At 54.7% G+C, this 14709-nt stretch overlaps 1 protein-coding gene across 1 annotated transcript in view; it reads left to right on the top strand.

Moving 5' to 3' along the window:
* Nucleotides 1-13420, top strand: part of MAPK4 (mitogen-activated protein kinase 4) — a 51302-nt gene extending 37882 nt beyond the window's left edge. Inside the window, exons 2-5 of the mRNA XM_057313280.1 lie at nt 1203-1347; nt 2815-2976; nt 7900-8101; nt 10778-13420. Coding sequence (XP_057169263.1) covers nt 1203-1347; nt 2815-2976; nt 7900-8101; nt 10778-11474 — 1206 coding nt within the window. The 3' untranslated portion in view covers nt 11475-13420. The remainder of the gene's footprint in view (nt 1-1202; nt 1348-2814; nt 2977-7899; nt 8102-10777) is intronic.
* The last annotated feature ends 1289 nt before the right edge of the window (nt 13421-14709 follow it).

Raw genomic sequence — 14709 nt, 5'->3', positions numbered from 1 at the left:
TCATTTGGGTGGGAGCATTGAGGCCGGGGAATGGGTACGCTGTGGTCACTTCCTCTTTCCCCCTTCCCTCTACCAGTGTGGGGCCCTGTTCTGAAGAAATATGTACTGCAGAGGAGAGGGAACTGCTGTCGTCCTGTAGGGCTCTCGGAAGGTTTGAAACACTTAATAAATCTTTGCCGAACAAATAAAGAGATTCTGGATTAACCGATCAAAAGCTCCTGAGTTTTTGGGTTTCTTAACTTTTCATCTGCTTTAGCCTGGGTCTGTGATAACTTCCTACATCAGTAAAAAGGGCAATTCAAATGCTAAATGGAGAGTTACATCAGCAGATATCAAGACCATCCCTAGACTCTCCCACTGGATCCCCTCAGTCTGAATTGTCTCACCTTAACCCCCAAATGGCTCTGCCTTCTCAATTTAGAGAGACTGTTCCAGGTCATCCAAATGGACACCTCCCAAGTGACACTGTTGGGCCAACTTCCTAAATTATGTAGAGAACAATTTCCAAATTGCCTGGCTATATTTTCCATTCTGTGCAAAACCACTTATGTCACCCCCAAATCTTGGAGGGAAGGATTCTGTCCCAGACCTCAAATCCTTGAACAGTGGCTGAAATCAGGTAGGACATCTATCCCGCCCCCAAAAGACACTGTGGAGCTCCCAGAATCCTCTGGGCCAACCAAAGCTGCATCCACTCTGCCATTTAGGGCTCTTTCCATACGCCCTTCGCCTGTACCTGTTATGAAGCTGGCCTCACCCGTTGTCAGCAGGGTCTTGGCGTCTCTGGCGTTGTAGCCACATTAACTCTAATCCTCAGCACGAACGTAATTGGCTTAATTTCAAATGTATGGCTATTCCTCAGATTCAGCTACTGGATCAATGGAATTCCATGTTCATCATTCCTCTGTTGATGGTGGTAATGAACTTGAGTTTGGCTCCTGTGTGTCCATCTTCTGACTAGATGAGGGCGAATTTGTTTTGCATAGTTACATCAAGTTGGGGTGGAAAAGGCTTCCTCCCAAAATACTGGTATCTTGCCTCCCCATCCCCAGAGGAGAACCCCTGGGCTTCAGGGAAGGCTCCAGAGTGGAAGGATCCTGGACAGAATGCTGTCTTCGGGTGGAAAGAAACAAGGAGGCACTTGGGAGAGAGGGTATATCTGCACGTGGCTGACCATCGGAACCGGGGGTTTTGTCTTCCAGGGTTATCTGTCGGAAGGGTTGGTAACTAAGTGGTACCGCTCGCCGCGTCTACTGCTCTCTCCGAACAACTACACCAAAGCCATTGACATGTGGGCCGCCGGCTGCATCCTGGCCGAGATGCTCACGGGGAGAATGCTCTTCGCTGGTAAGACACTAACCATGCCATCTTCCTTCTCCTGTGGTGGTCTATAAAAAGAGAGAACTGATTGAAAGAAAAAAAGCCCCACAAAAAAAACCCATGCTAATCACAAAACATCCTGGTCTTTCTCTTTAAAATGACCTGTAGGGCTTTATGGACCTACTTGGAGGCCCCTTATCATTTCTGGCAAAATACTGGAAAGGCTAAAAATAGCCTTTTGAGGGTAGAACTTTCAAAATCAAGTAACTACTTCTATTTAAGCACCTTGAGATTGATGCTGGAAACATCCATCCTACATTTTCAGCTCCTTCCCCCTCTCTCCCTGCCACTGTGAGCACTCAGTCTGGAGTGTTCATTTGGAGCAGGGACCCCACGAGGGGCTCCCAGAGTCCCTGAACTGACCCTCCATGAGCCCACACAGGGGAGGCTGAAGGGACCACTTCAGAGCAGAGCCTGAGCTGCTGGGGGCAGCGTCCAGCATTCATGTCCGCTTGGTGCTGCACAGGGAGTCGTTGGGGGACACGGAGGAGCCCCACCATAGGCCACCAGCTTCTGGCAAATTGGAATTGGTGGTAACGGGAGGGCATTCTGAGCAGTTAGATGAATCTGGGGACTTCTCAAAGATAGGAAGTCTTGGTTAAGGATTTAGACTGGTAGAAGTGGAAAGGCTATCAAGCAAAAAGGGGAAATGGAAGCAATGGGAGTAAGAACAGCCTGGAAGTCGAGGTGGACAGCGGGGAGAGACCTGATCGCCACCAGCAGGGCCACCGCTGACACAGCATCCGTGCTCGGGCAGCAAAGACAAGTTGCGTTCCTGAGACTCATAAAGACTAAAGCATCTTATGCACGAGTGTCCAGCCTGCTGCCCGGCAGGGAGACGGTGCTCCGTAAGTCACGATCTGGGGAAGGAATGAAGGAGCAAAGGAGTAAATAAATGCCTGCCTCCGTCCTGTCCCAGGATGCTAATTCTGCAGACCTGGCATAGCCTGTCCTGCTCCCTCTGCCCGAAGGAGCACAGGATGCATTCCAGAGCCGGTTGGTTATTTCTGATTGTCCCCCTGCTCATGACGAGCCTCCTGATTGGAAACCAAAAGGTGAGGCTCGGTCCTGGTTTTAAAATCACTTCCTTTCCCAGCCTGGTAAAGAACACGCGGAGAGGCGTCTGGCGAGGAGGACTTGGGAAGTCTTGGGCCCAGCTGTTGCTGTCCCATTCGCTCTGGCTGGCTCAGTCTATCAGATGGGTCCATTCCAGAGGCAGAGACATTTGACAAAGCCAAGCCCCAGAGGTGGCAAGCACACTGCCTACGGTCACACAGCAAGTCAGTGGCAGAGTGAAGACCAGAACCCAGGTCCCCCGGCCCCCAGCCCGATGCCGTTCCCACCGTCCCATGCCCCCCCCCCAGGCCCCCAGAGGCTTCCACCACCCCAGCCACGTGGGCAACACACTTAACCATCTGGTGCTTGGCTCCCCAGGGGCTCACGAGCTGGAGCAGATGCAGCTCATCCTGGAGACCATCCCCGTGATCCGGGAGGAGGACAAGGAGGAGCTGCTCCGGGTGATGCCTTCGTTCGTCAGCGGCAGCTGGGAGGTGAAGAGGCCGCTGCGCCAGCTGCTCCCCGAAGTGAAAGGCGAAGGTACCTCTGCCCGCAGCGGGCCGGCGTCCGCGAGGCCGCGCTCTGCCTTCACCCGGGGGCCGGGCGGGAGGTCCCCCCCAGAAGGACCGAGCACAGTTCCTAGACAGAGAGGCCAGGCCGCTCCACTGCGGCGGAAGTTGCCCTAGCTACTTCCAGACAGAGCGACGTTCGGCCCGGAGTTCGGCCGTCAGGCAGCCCTCAAGGCAGTGCGTGGAGGTCCGCCAGAGTCCGCCCCTGTTATGCTTCCTCTTCCTCCTCGTCTCCTCACTTGCCTTCCTCCCTCTCCTCCTCCATCTCCCTCTCCCTTCTTCCCCTTGATGATGTGGTGCAGAGAACATGAATTTTTTGAGCTTGAGACCCAGACCCAGACTCAATTCCCAGTTGCACTGGAGAGTAGCTGTTGGGTCTTGAGTAAGTTTCCTAATCTCTCTGCACCTCAGGTTCCTTAACTGTAAAGTGGGTACAGTGATACATGTCACATGGGGACATTGTGAGAGGCAAGTAAAATAGAATGTGTAAAGCCCTGGGCGTAGGATAGTTGCTCTGTCGTCTTATATGTTAACATTACGGGCACCCAGGTGGCTCAGGCGGTGAAGCACCTGCCTTCGGCTCAGGTCGTGATCTCAGGGTCCTGGGGTTGAGCCCCGTGTCACGCTCCGTGGGGAGTCTGCTTCTCCCTCTCCCCCTGCCCCACTCCCTGCTCATGCTCTGTCTCTCTCTCAAATGAATAAATAAATAAAATCTTTAAATAAAATGTTAACATTATCACTGGGCCTCATACCTGCCAGAGGCTTCTTAGGAGACCCTACCTATATTAGGTAGGATACAGGTTCAGCCAATTTTAAGAGAGACCCAAATTCTTAATGACTTAAATAAGATTTATTTCTTATTCAAGAAAAAAGAAGAAGTTTATTTCTCTCTTCTATAATAATCACAAAGCAGACAGTCCAGGGCCAAGGCAGTGAGCCTGCTGCACAAAGTCGTCCAGGGGCCCAGGCCCCTTCCGTCTCATTGTTCAGCCGTCGTAGGGTACTGCCCTTACGACCTGGAGGAAGGTGGGGAAGGAGGGCAGGTCCGCTTGCCCTTAAGGTCGTGAGCCGGAATTTGGACACCTCACCTCCACTCATGTTTTGTTGGCCAGAACTTAGTCCCACGGCCCCAGGTCACTGCAGGAGGCAGTGAAAAAGGTATTTATTCCACGCCACTTTGTGTCCATTATTACAAATGAGACCATCAAGAAACCAAGAACTTGGACCACCAGTGTCTTCTAACAGTGTCCTTAGCCATGGTCCCCACTCAATCATAAGCTGCCTCACTTTTCTCTTCCTTAAAGGGGAGGAGGGATCATTTGATTCACCACCAATTAAGACTCAGCCCATCTGTATTTGAGTCCTAGGGCCCTGTAGAAATCCCACCACGAGACAACAGGTGCATTCACCTCTCAGGAATTCTGGATCAGGGACGTGTCACCCAAGCAACCAGACACACAGCAGCCCCTTGGCGACTTGGCTGTCAGTCAGAGTGGTGCGCTGTGTCTCGGCAAAATCAGAGTTGGTCCTGATAGGAGATAAAGCTCCTCGCTGTCGTCAGCAGCATCCCCCGACGTGTATTAAGCCACCACAGTGCTCGAGATGGCATTTCAGAGACATGAGAGGTGCTCTTGCTGGGAAGATGGGGGAACACCGACCAGGGGTGAGAACAAAGACTAAGGAACACATCCTAAGGGGCCAGTGAGACCTCCTGGTATTTAGGGGAGAGGGAGGGAGCGGAGAGGGACAGAAAAGCTGGCCGGGGAGACATGGTGAGGACCCAGATCAGCAGGACACGTCCTGTTGGTAGAAGGTGAGGCTGGAGAGGTGAGAAGGGCTAGGAGGCCGATGAGTTTGGACTCGGTCCTGTAGCTGAACAGGTGTTCACTAAAGCCAGGCTTGCTCCGCCCTCCTGATGTGCCAATTGAACTCCAGCCAAAACTCAACTCCAGCCAAAACTCAACTCCAACCAAAACTCAACTCAACCAAAACTCAACGCCAACCAAAACTCAACTCCAACCAAAACTTAATTCCAACCAAAACTCAGTTCCAACCAAAATTCTCTCACCAGCCTCTGGCCTTGAAAAGTTGGCCTTGAAAAGATGTCTCCAGCTGACCTCTGGCTTTTGGAGAATGAGGGGTCCCTGAAATGAAATATGGGGACCCATATTTCTCTCCCAGGAGAGCCGGCTGGTGACCTGCAGTCCCTCCCTCTGCTGTACATCCAAGGCCCCACAGGCCTGGGAAGACGCAGAGTGTCTGTCTGGCTGTAGCCCCCAGAAAGGCTCAAAGGGCAGCCTGGGTGACTGTGTCCCTCAGCAGCTGACATAGCCGTCAGGGCAGGACGAGGAAGACAGGCCCCGAGACTATAATGTCAAGGCATCAGTTCTGAGCTCCATTTACTCTACGAAGTAAATGTGTCACAAGTGACAAATCTGCTGAGGAAACCTAATATGGAAACAAGCAGAAGGAGTGCTCTGGGTGAAGCAGGGTTGGGGACCTCAGGACCCTGCCACCTGTCTCTCCATCTCCAAAGATGACCCTGAGAATCCTTCCAGAAGCCCGGGTGCTCTGGGAAGTCCCTTTGGAGTCAGTGGGCCACAGGAAGGTGACAAGATCATACGGAAGTCTCATTGTATTAGAAATGCTTTCAGAACATGTGGGGAGGTTGAGCCCAGAGACGAGGAGCTGGGGGGTGGGGAGGGTATGGTGGTTTCTGTGTTGAGGAAAAACAAAGCTAGTGCTGTGGCAGATAGATCTGGAACCTCCAGGATGACCCTGCTAGCTGTGTATGCACGGCTCACCTCCAGTCCGGACAGAGTCGGGGAGCCTGGGGCTCTCCCAGGACCAGGCTGTCAGAGAAGCGTCTGCCATCTTCAACACACAGCTTTCAAGGTCCCCCTTGGATACCCACTTCCAGCCGAAGCCAGGGGAAGAGAGGATGGAGTCTCTTGCAGGAGGCTTTTATGCAGCCAGCCTGGAAGTGGGGTGCACACGTCACTGCCTCCCCCCCCCCCCCGCTCCCCAGGCCCCAGTCACACAGCCACACTGAATGGGGGGGAGGCTGGGAGATGCAGGCCAGCGTGTGCAAGGCAGAGGGGCCTTGCACAGGACCTGGCTGCTGCCTTGAGACCTGAGGGGACCGGTCATGGGGAAGAGAGAACATGCCGATGTGGGGGACCCGCAGAGGGCAGAGCTAGGCCCCAGGGGCGGGGGGTAGAGGTGACAGGGGGCAGATTTAGGTTAGAGACAAGAAGGGATTTGCTAATATTTGGGCTTCCGGAAGTGTCTGGGCACCTGCTAGAGACGAGCTGTCAGGAAGAGGAACGAGGAGACTTGTTTTTACTGGAGTCGGTGGGGTGGACAGCTTCAGGGTTCGCCAGATTTTTGTTAATAATAGTGACACTGGTGATGATGCCTGCCCACGTTCAGAGCTTCAGCTCTCTCCTGTCCTTGTCGGAAGGTCCAGAGTAATAGGTCGGGCCGAGGGAGGGAAGCAGCGCAGAGAGGGAGAGGCTTGCTCGGCCTGGAGCCAGGCGGGGCCAGAGCAGGCTGTGCGCCACGGAGCCCGAATCTTCCCGGCCCTGGCGATCTGTGAGGCACTTTCAGGTCTGCAGCCCTGACCCAGACCCTGAGCCTCAGAGCTCTTGGCAGTGATCAGAGTTCCTGCTGCTTTACTGATCTTTCGGTCTCGGCTGACAGAGCAGCACCACATCCTCCCGGGAGCCCAGTGACCTTCTGAATCCATCAGTTTCCCGAATCATTGATGAATTTTCCTGCGAAGAGACCCAGGGCTGGTGTGAGGGGCAGGGTTGCGGCACTGGCCGAGACGCTTGAGCTCGGCGGCCTTTCTCCCTTGCCACCTGGGCAGTAACACGATCGGCCACGTTGTGATTGAAGTGGAGCCTGCCGCGCTGGGAGAGAATGCGAACCTCCAGTCTAGACCGTGCCCTGAGATAACCCAGGGCAGAGCCCACAAGGCAGATGGCTGCCCCTACCCCGCTCGGGAGAAAGGACGCCAGTCCTGTGTGCAGAGCTGTTGTGTGGCCAGGGCGCACCCACGTTGCCCGATTGGCTGCCGAAATTTTGATATGCTTTGACGCTGGTTGGCAACCAGCCACAGCACAAGGCTTCGGACTGTCCCTTTCTGTCCCTAGGTTCCAGCTGCTTAGGACTTCCCCTTGACCTAGACCCTAGTCCCCAGGAGGGCTTCAGCTTGGTGGCTAAATATTTTAATATCAAGCCCTCCTGCCCTTGTTTGGCAAACCTCCAGGGCAACCTGTGGTAGGAAGGCTGGATGCGGGGGTCCTGGGCTGTCAGGCCCTGTCCCACCTGCCTCACCTCGGTGACTGTCTCACAGAGGCTTGTTACCGCCGGCACCTGGGAGCCACACGCTCCTCCGTCCACCCCAGCAGTGTGCGATCCGCAGCAAACAGGAGTGCGTGCAGAGACACCTCAGCTCCCGCCGACCCCATAAGTGGAGCCACCTCTGATGTGTGTCCCATGCTGTTTCCTAGAGGAGGACCCCGCCCCAGTGGGGCCGAGCTCCAGGTGTCCACAGGAGGAACCGGCTCGTGCACACATCCCGTACGGGCTTCTTCCCCACTCCCCTGCCGGCGCTTCCAGGGCCGGCCACCACACAGACCACCTACAGCCCGAGGAAGACTTCTAGCCCCGCACCTGCTCTGAACTAACAGCAGCTCAAGCAAGTCACTTTACCCCTCTGGGCCTCTGCGTGTTCATTTGTGAAGTCAAAAAAGCAGTATCTGCTCTGACTTTGTCACATGAGAAAGGAGAACGGCTAAAAACCTTCTGACAAATGGGAGAATACAAAAAAATGTCTCTGCTAGGCAGGGCAGTGAATGACCTTCATGTCCTCTTTCGCTCCCTGTAGCCATCGACTTTCTAGAGAAGATCCTGACCTTTAACCCCATGGATCGCCTAACAGCAGAGATGGGGCTGCAGCACCCCTACATGAGCCCATACTCGTGCCCCGAGGATGAGCCCACCTCACAGCACCCCTTCCGCATTGAAGATGAGATCGATGACATCCTGCTGATGGCCGCCAACCAGAGCCAGCTCTCCATCTGGGACAGGTGCGGGGACAGGGGCGGTGCCAGGGGCCTCCAGCCCTGGAGCCTAGAATCCATGTTCTCATCCTCCCGTTTCTGTTTTGCCTCTAATCCTCCATGACCTTTCCCCTCTCTCCCAAGTGCTATAGCCCACGGGGTGCTCTCCCCCACTTAGCTTCCTGCCTTTCTCTCCTGTCCCCAGGCACTCTCAGTAGATGAGCATGTGTGGGTCGGGGGCCTTCCTTTGTGCAACACAGCCACCACCGCTCTCCTCCCCACCCTGAACATATTAGAGCCAGGGCTCAATACAATGTTCAGCGACTCCTAGCAGACTGGGAATCTATCCTAGAAAAGTGGACTGCGCCAGTGCCCAGCAAGGAGACAATGTGACATTTATTTCTGCATAACACTTTTGCATGGTCCTCATCGTTGGCACCTCCCAAGAGTGCCATTAAGGGGGGGGCATTTTATTACTGCCCAGTGACACATGATAAAGCCACGGCTCAGAGATGGTAAAGTCTAGCATCTGGCCACACAGCTAATGCCTGCCTCATGTGGGACCTCCTGGATCTGCACTATGTCAGACACTGCTGAGCAATCACAGTCTGCCTGCCAGACTCAGCTCGGCCTCTGAATCCTTCCCAACCCAGTGTGCCCGGAAGTCACTACCATTGATTCAGTGTTGGGTAGAACATACGTTTTTTAACAATCTCTGTATAGGCGTGTTATGATGTCTCGGGTCCCTTCCTATTCTGACGTTGAAATCAGGCAACTAAACATTTGGGCATCACCATCTGCTAATCCAGGGAGGGAGAGCCGAGAGCTGCTCAGTTTAGAAGTAGAAGTCAAGGGCTTAGCGGCTAGGACTCCGAGGGGGCCTAAGTGGGAGCCCCGCTGTTGTGGGAATGTGACAGCTAGTTACATAAGTGACAGATGAGCAAGTTCTCCTTTTCAGTCATTTGACAGATGATAGGTTTCAGAGTAAGGAGGCACGGAGGGAGGGCCAGGGCAACGTTGCTATTTTTGGACAGGTTTGTGGGTTTGTTGTGGTCGGTTGTTGTTATCAAGAGTTGCCAGCAAATGGAGATTAATGAAGACTCTTCCTTCTGCCGCCCCCATGCTTTCCCGCCCTTGACTGTGGTCCCTGCAGCCCCTCCCCTCCGCTCCACCGTGCTTGAGGGCACAGAGCGCAGGCCCGGAGAGGCCCTTCCCGTGCTTATCATGGCTGTGGTGCAGGGCTGGGACCAGGAAAACTGTCGCAGGGTTTCTTTGGCCACTGCCCACCCACTCTGACCATTTCTAAGCCTGACTCCGTTCTGCTCCTGACTTTCCCATCACACCCGCGTGATGGAGATGGGCAGTCCATGGCGGACTCCTTCCCACAGGCCCTCCTGCTTCGGGCAAATGGCTTAACCTTGGATGAGCACCAGCGCCCTCATCTGTAAGGCAGCGTGATCATACTGACCCCATAGGGTCTCTGTGAAGGCTTCCGAGAACCAACGTATGGCCTTTGGTGTGTAGCAGCCAGGGATTAGGGTCTTCGCAAGTTCTTCCTCCTAGAATTTCTGCGATGTCAAGGACCCTTGTGCGAGGAGGCAGTGTTCGCCTCTGGGAGTGACTCCTGCCCTCGTGGAGTCCCTGGGAGAGAGTGGCGGGGAGTCCAGGGGCCTCCCTGTGCCTCGCAGACCACGTCGTGTGGACTGCTACTGTGTGTCTGCCCTTTCACAGCCAAACCTGCCTGTCCTTGGAGCGTCAGCTGTTCCTATGTGAGCACTGGGCATCCTATACCATGAGCAGCTGGCCGTTGGCTGCTGCCTCCCTCCACACAGTTCTGCGGAGAGCACCTGGCACAGGGAGGAGAGGGCCCAGCTTGAGCTGATGGCCTGCACACCTGCCCTGCATTTGCTCTTGGCTACCCGACTTTGCTGTCCGTGGCTGCAGGGCCGTTGACAGAAAGCAGAAGTCCAAGGATCCTTGGCCTCTCCTGAGGGTGTCTAGAATCTTTCCATAGACCCCACCTGCCCTGCGTTGATGCAGAGGGCTGGGGTGGGGCAGCTTAACCAGAGCCACTAGGGCAAGAGTTCTTCGCGCTGGCCGTACCTTCGCATCACCTGGGGATGTGTTACAGCCATGTGCCGCAGAGCCCCAGCCCAGACCTCCGGAATCCGGGCGGGGGGGGATTCTAATCCGAGCCAGGGCTGAGGAGCACTCATTAGGGCTCTGCTGCTCCGAGTGTGGTCCCTGGACCCGCAGCGGCAGCATCACCTGGGAGCTTGTTAGAACCACAGCATCTCAGACCCACCTCGGAGCTACTGGATCCAGAGCTGCAACGTAACAAGGGCGGCAGGCGGTTTGTGTGCACGTCAGAGTTTGGGGAGCACTGCGTTGGTGGGTCTATTTGAAAGGAGGCTCCGTGAGGACAGGGAGTTTGTCGTTTTGTTCACCGCTGTGCCTGGCACATAGTAAGGTGCTCAAGGAATGTCTGTAGGGTATTGAATGAGTACAGAAGAATACGAGGGTTAAGCCAAAAAAAATCAGTCCCTCCACCGGCATCCTGGGGGGTCACAGGACCAGAGGGACAGGGAAGGAGTGGAAAGGCAGTCTGTGGGTGGCAGACAGGGATGAGGGGGCTTGGCCCCCTCGGGGAAGGCAACTCACCCGGGGGTCCAACCACCGTTCCGTGTGTGTGCACCCTTGCAGGTACCCCGTGAGCCTATCGTCGGACCTGGAGTGGAGGTCGGACCGGTGTCAGGACATGAGCGAGGTGCAACGCGACCCGCGCGCCGGCTCGACGCCGCTGGCGGAGGACGTGCAGGTGGACCCGCGCAAGGACTCGCAGAGCAGCTCGGAGCGCTTCCTGGAGCGCTCTCACTCGTCCATGGAGCGCGCCTTCGAGGCCGACTACGGGCGCTCCTGCGACTACAAGGTGGGCTCGCCTTCCTACCTGGACAAGCTGCTGTGGCGCGACAGCAAGCCGCACCACTACTCGGAGCCCAAGCTCATCCTGGACCTGTCGCACTGGAAGCAGGCGGCCGGGGCGCCCCCGAGCACCGCCGTGGCCGCGGACGCCGGGCCGCGCGAGGACGAGCCGGCCAGCCTCTTCCTGGAGATCGCGCAGTGGGTCAAGAGCACGCAGGGCGGCCCCGAGCGCGCCAGCCCACCCCCCGACAGCCCGGAGCGCCGCCTGTCTGCCTCTCCGCCCGGCCGCCCGGCCCCCATCGACGGGGGCGCCAGCCCCCAGTTCGACCTGGACGTGTTCATCTCCCGCGCCCTGAAGCTCTGCACCAAGCCCGAGGACCTGCCGGACAATAAACTGGGGGACCTCAATGGCGCGTGCATCCCCGAGCACCCCGGCGATCTCGTGCAGACCGAGGCCTTCTCCAAAGAAAGGTGGTGAGGGAGAGGGGGAGCTCCAGCCACCCCCCCCCCAACCCAGCAGAGGCCACCCGGAAAAGCCGGGCCCGGCAGGAAGGGGCTGGCCTCCCCGGCACCTCCACCGCCCCTTCCACCCCTCTCTGCTGCCTTGGGGTTAGCAAAACACAGGAAGGATCCGAGGAGGGAGAGGAATGTCCATTTCTTAAACTGCCTTAATAACTAGCCTTTAACCTCTGGGAGCAGGTTTGAACAGGAGCCTAGTTTGAGTGTTGATCATTTTCCCAGCGAAAAGGGTCCCTTGCGCTTTATAGGTGGCGGTGTAGGGGGGGAGTGAAGTGTCTTAGACAGCAGTCTGCAAGCCCTACCACCAGGCTGGCTGCGGAGGAATCTTGCTGGCATAGTGTTGAAATCATCTGGCGGAACTAGCCTCGCTGACAGAGGAAGGACAGTGAGGCCGGGAGAAGCCAAGTGATGTGCTTACCCTCAGGAAGCCCAGTCTCCTAGGCCAGTGTCTGTCCACGCTAAACTGTCTTCCTCCGCTGGGGTCACTGTGGCTTTCCAATCAGAAAACTCGGTCCAAGATGTTTCTTCCCTGCCCATCACCATGTGACCTACTCTTTTTATTCAGAGCAATGTTTCTTATATTCCAAAATGGGAAACTGAGCCAGTTTTACCCTACTGACCGACCAGATATTCTCTGGTCCCTCAAATTCGTCAGTAGTTCCACCTTCCACGCCCCTGTATGTGCCGCACCCCTGTGTGGTCTGTCAACCTCGGTTCAGATCAGACCAGGCTGGGGTCTGTGGGTACAAGAACCCATCTTTCAGGCCTCCAGAACTCCTTCCAGGCCTCCTCCAGAACTCCCTATGCACTTTCCTGACACATGAGCGGATGTAAGGTCACAGCCCCAGTTCCCCAGGGGATGTCGTACGCAGGTGAGTTTGAAGACAGCAGTTCCAGTAACGCCGCCAGCCCAACACCCAGCCACATACACGGAGCCCACCCCCAGACACATACAGAACTCCTCTCCTAGCCTACCTCGGGAACTAATGTTCTTGGCACGCATTGCTCATTTGGAGTAAACCAGGCCGCGAGGTGCCCGCCATAGAGCAGATGTGTTAGGAGAGAAGATTTCACCTGTCATGCTTCATGAATACTAACCTTGATTTTTTGATCACCCATTGAGCCCTGGCAAAGAGCGGTCCCTAAAGAAATGCACGGAAAGCAAGTGGCCTTGGGGGCAAGGAATCCAGCAAGGTAGGGAGATGGGAAAGGCAGGGTGCCAACAGCAAAAGTCCTCAGGGGTCAGGCACCAGCGTAGAGACCCCAGGACACAAGAAGGGCTTCCAAGCAGCCATGCCCCTCATAACTTCAGGGTGAGTTTGGAGCATGCGTACCGGAGGTGTCCCAGCACAGAGCCTGGGGTGATGGGAGCCCTCTGCGGAAGCGTAGTCCACCCCCTGGAATGCTCTACCATTCCCGCCACTGGTATTCCACTCCCCCCAGCACCCCAAAAGATACCCATGGGAGGTCTAGCCGGTCTGTAAGCAGAGGACTCCCCAGCATTGGCCTTGGGCTGGGTTCACCCTGACCTTGACAGCACCTCAAACCTGTCAGCTAACTAAAGAGTTGTACATTGAAACCTGCAACACGTTAGAAACCTATATTTAAAAACAATTAATCACACTGACCATAATTTTTAATGGAAAATGTGTAAATATGAAGTGTTTGGGTTTCTTTTTCTTTTTTTTCTTTTCTTTTCCTTTTTCTTTTTTTAAGGAAAGGAAGTCTACACCGCTCCTCATGTGCCATTTGTCCTCAGAGGGCGGCTTTACTTTTTTGGTAAAGGAACAAGCTGCTGACCTTGACCAGGAGTTCATATATAATTGTTATTATAGAGGAATTGTTATAACTACTCATGTTTAAAAAGATCTATTAAACCTGATCAGGACGGGCCAAATAAAGTTTTATTGGAACACAGATGCCTGTATTCATTTACATATGCTCTCATTCATTTACATATTATCTGATCCTGTCTTGGGCCAGCGGTGGCGGTTGATGGATGGGAGCCTGGCTGGCTTCTCCCTACATCCCTGAGGCCACGGTTTTGAGGGGTTGCCGTTGGAGGGGAGGGGAGTGGAGAATCTCTACAGATTGGTAGCCAGGAAGTGATTCCAGAACCACCTGGGGCAGACCCAGTGTCTGTACGATAGATTTCAAACCAGATCTCGAGTTCACTCCACTCCTTCTGAGCAAGGCTGAGCCTTTCGCCCAGTCACAAAGGTGCCCACATCATGAGATTTGGGGAACCAACACCCACAAATAATGTGCCTGAGCCACACTTCACAGGAGCCTGAGAGTCCCCTCCACCGAAGTTCACCCCCTTTGTAAGACCCGTCAGGCATTAGCCCTGACCTTATCTGTTACTCAACAACGATAAAATAGACAATAGAGAGGGTTGTTAAGATTTGTTTCTGTTGATTGGGACTTCCGGGGGAGGCCCTTGCATTAAAAGAACTTTCTACTGGTGAGCTGCATTTGAGCCAAGAGGAGCAACCCCGTTAAGGGAACTGTGGGATTCTCCCCAACATGTCAGCGGAGAGCACGCATCTCTCTGCAGGTCAAAGGTGAGTGAAGAGAGTGCCCAGGGCCGGGCCAGTGTCCTGGTGGAAATCTGTTGGCTTTGAGGCCCAGTTTGAGGTGCTGGTAGGTAGTGGGAAGAGGGGGGTTTGAGAAGCCCCAACAGCAAACAGCACGAAAGGAAAGAAAAACTAAGAAGAAAAAGCCGCATGGAGCAGCCCGGTGTGAGCAGCGCAGGCCTGCTCGGACACGGATTTTTGACAGCGCGATACTGTCAATGCAGTTTCTCTTATGATTTTCTTCATAACGTTTTTTCTCCAGCTGACTTTAAAAGACTGCAGTATATGGGGGCGCCTGGGTGGCTCAGTCGTTAAGCGTCTGCCTTCGGCTCAGGGTGTGATCCCAGCGTTCTGGGATCGAGCCCCGCATCAGGCTCCTCCGCTGGGAGCCTGCTTCTTCCTCTCCCACTCCCCGTGCTTGTGTTCCCTCTCTCGTTGGCTGTCTCTCTCTATCAAATAAATAAATAAAATCTTAAAAAAAAAAAAAAGACTGTGGTATATGATATGCATAACATAGGAAATACGTGTTAATCAGCTTTATGTCATGGGTGAGGCTTCTGGCCGACAGTCGGCTATTAGCAGTTAAGTTTTGGGGAGTCAATAGTTATATACAGATTT

The sequence above is a fragment of the Ursus arctos genome, unplaced genomic scaffold, assembly GCF_023065955.2.
Source record: "Ursus arctos isolate Adak ecotype North America unplaced genomic scaffold, UrsArc2.0 scaffold_17, whole genome shotgun sequence".
Lineage (NCBI taxonomy): Eukaryota > Metazoa > Chordata > Mammalia > Carnivora > Ursidae > Ursus > Ursus arctos.
The sequence above is the reverse complement of the archived record's forward strand: the minus strand, read 5'-3'. Positions and strand labels throughout refer to the sequence as shown.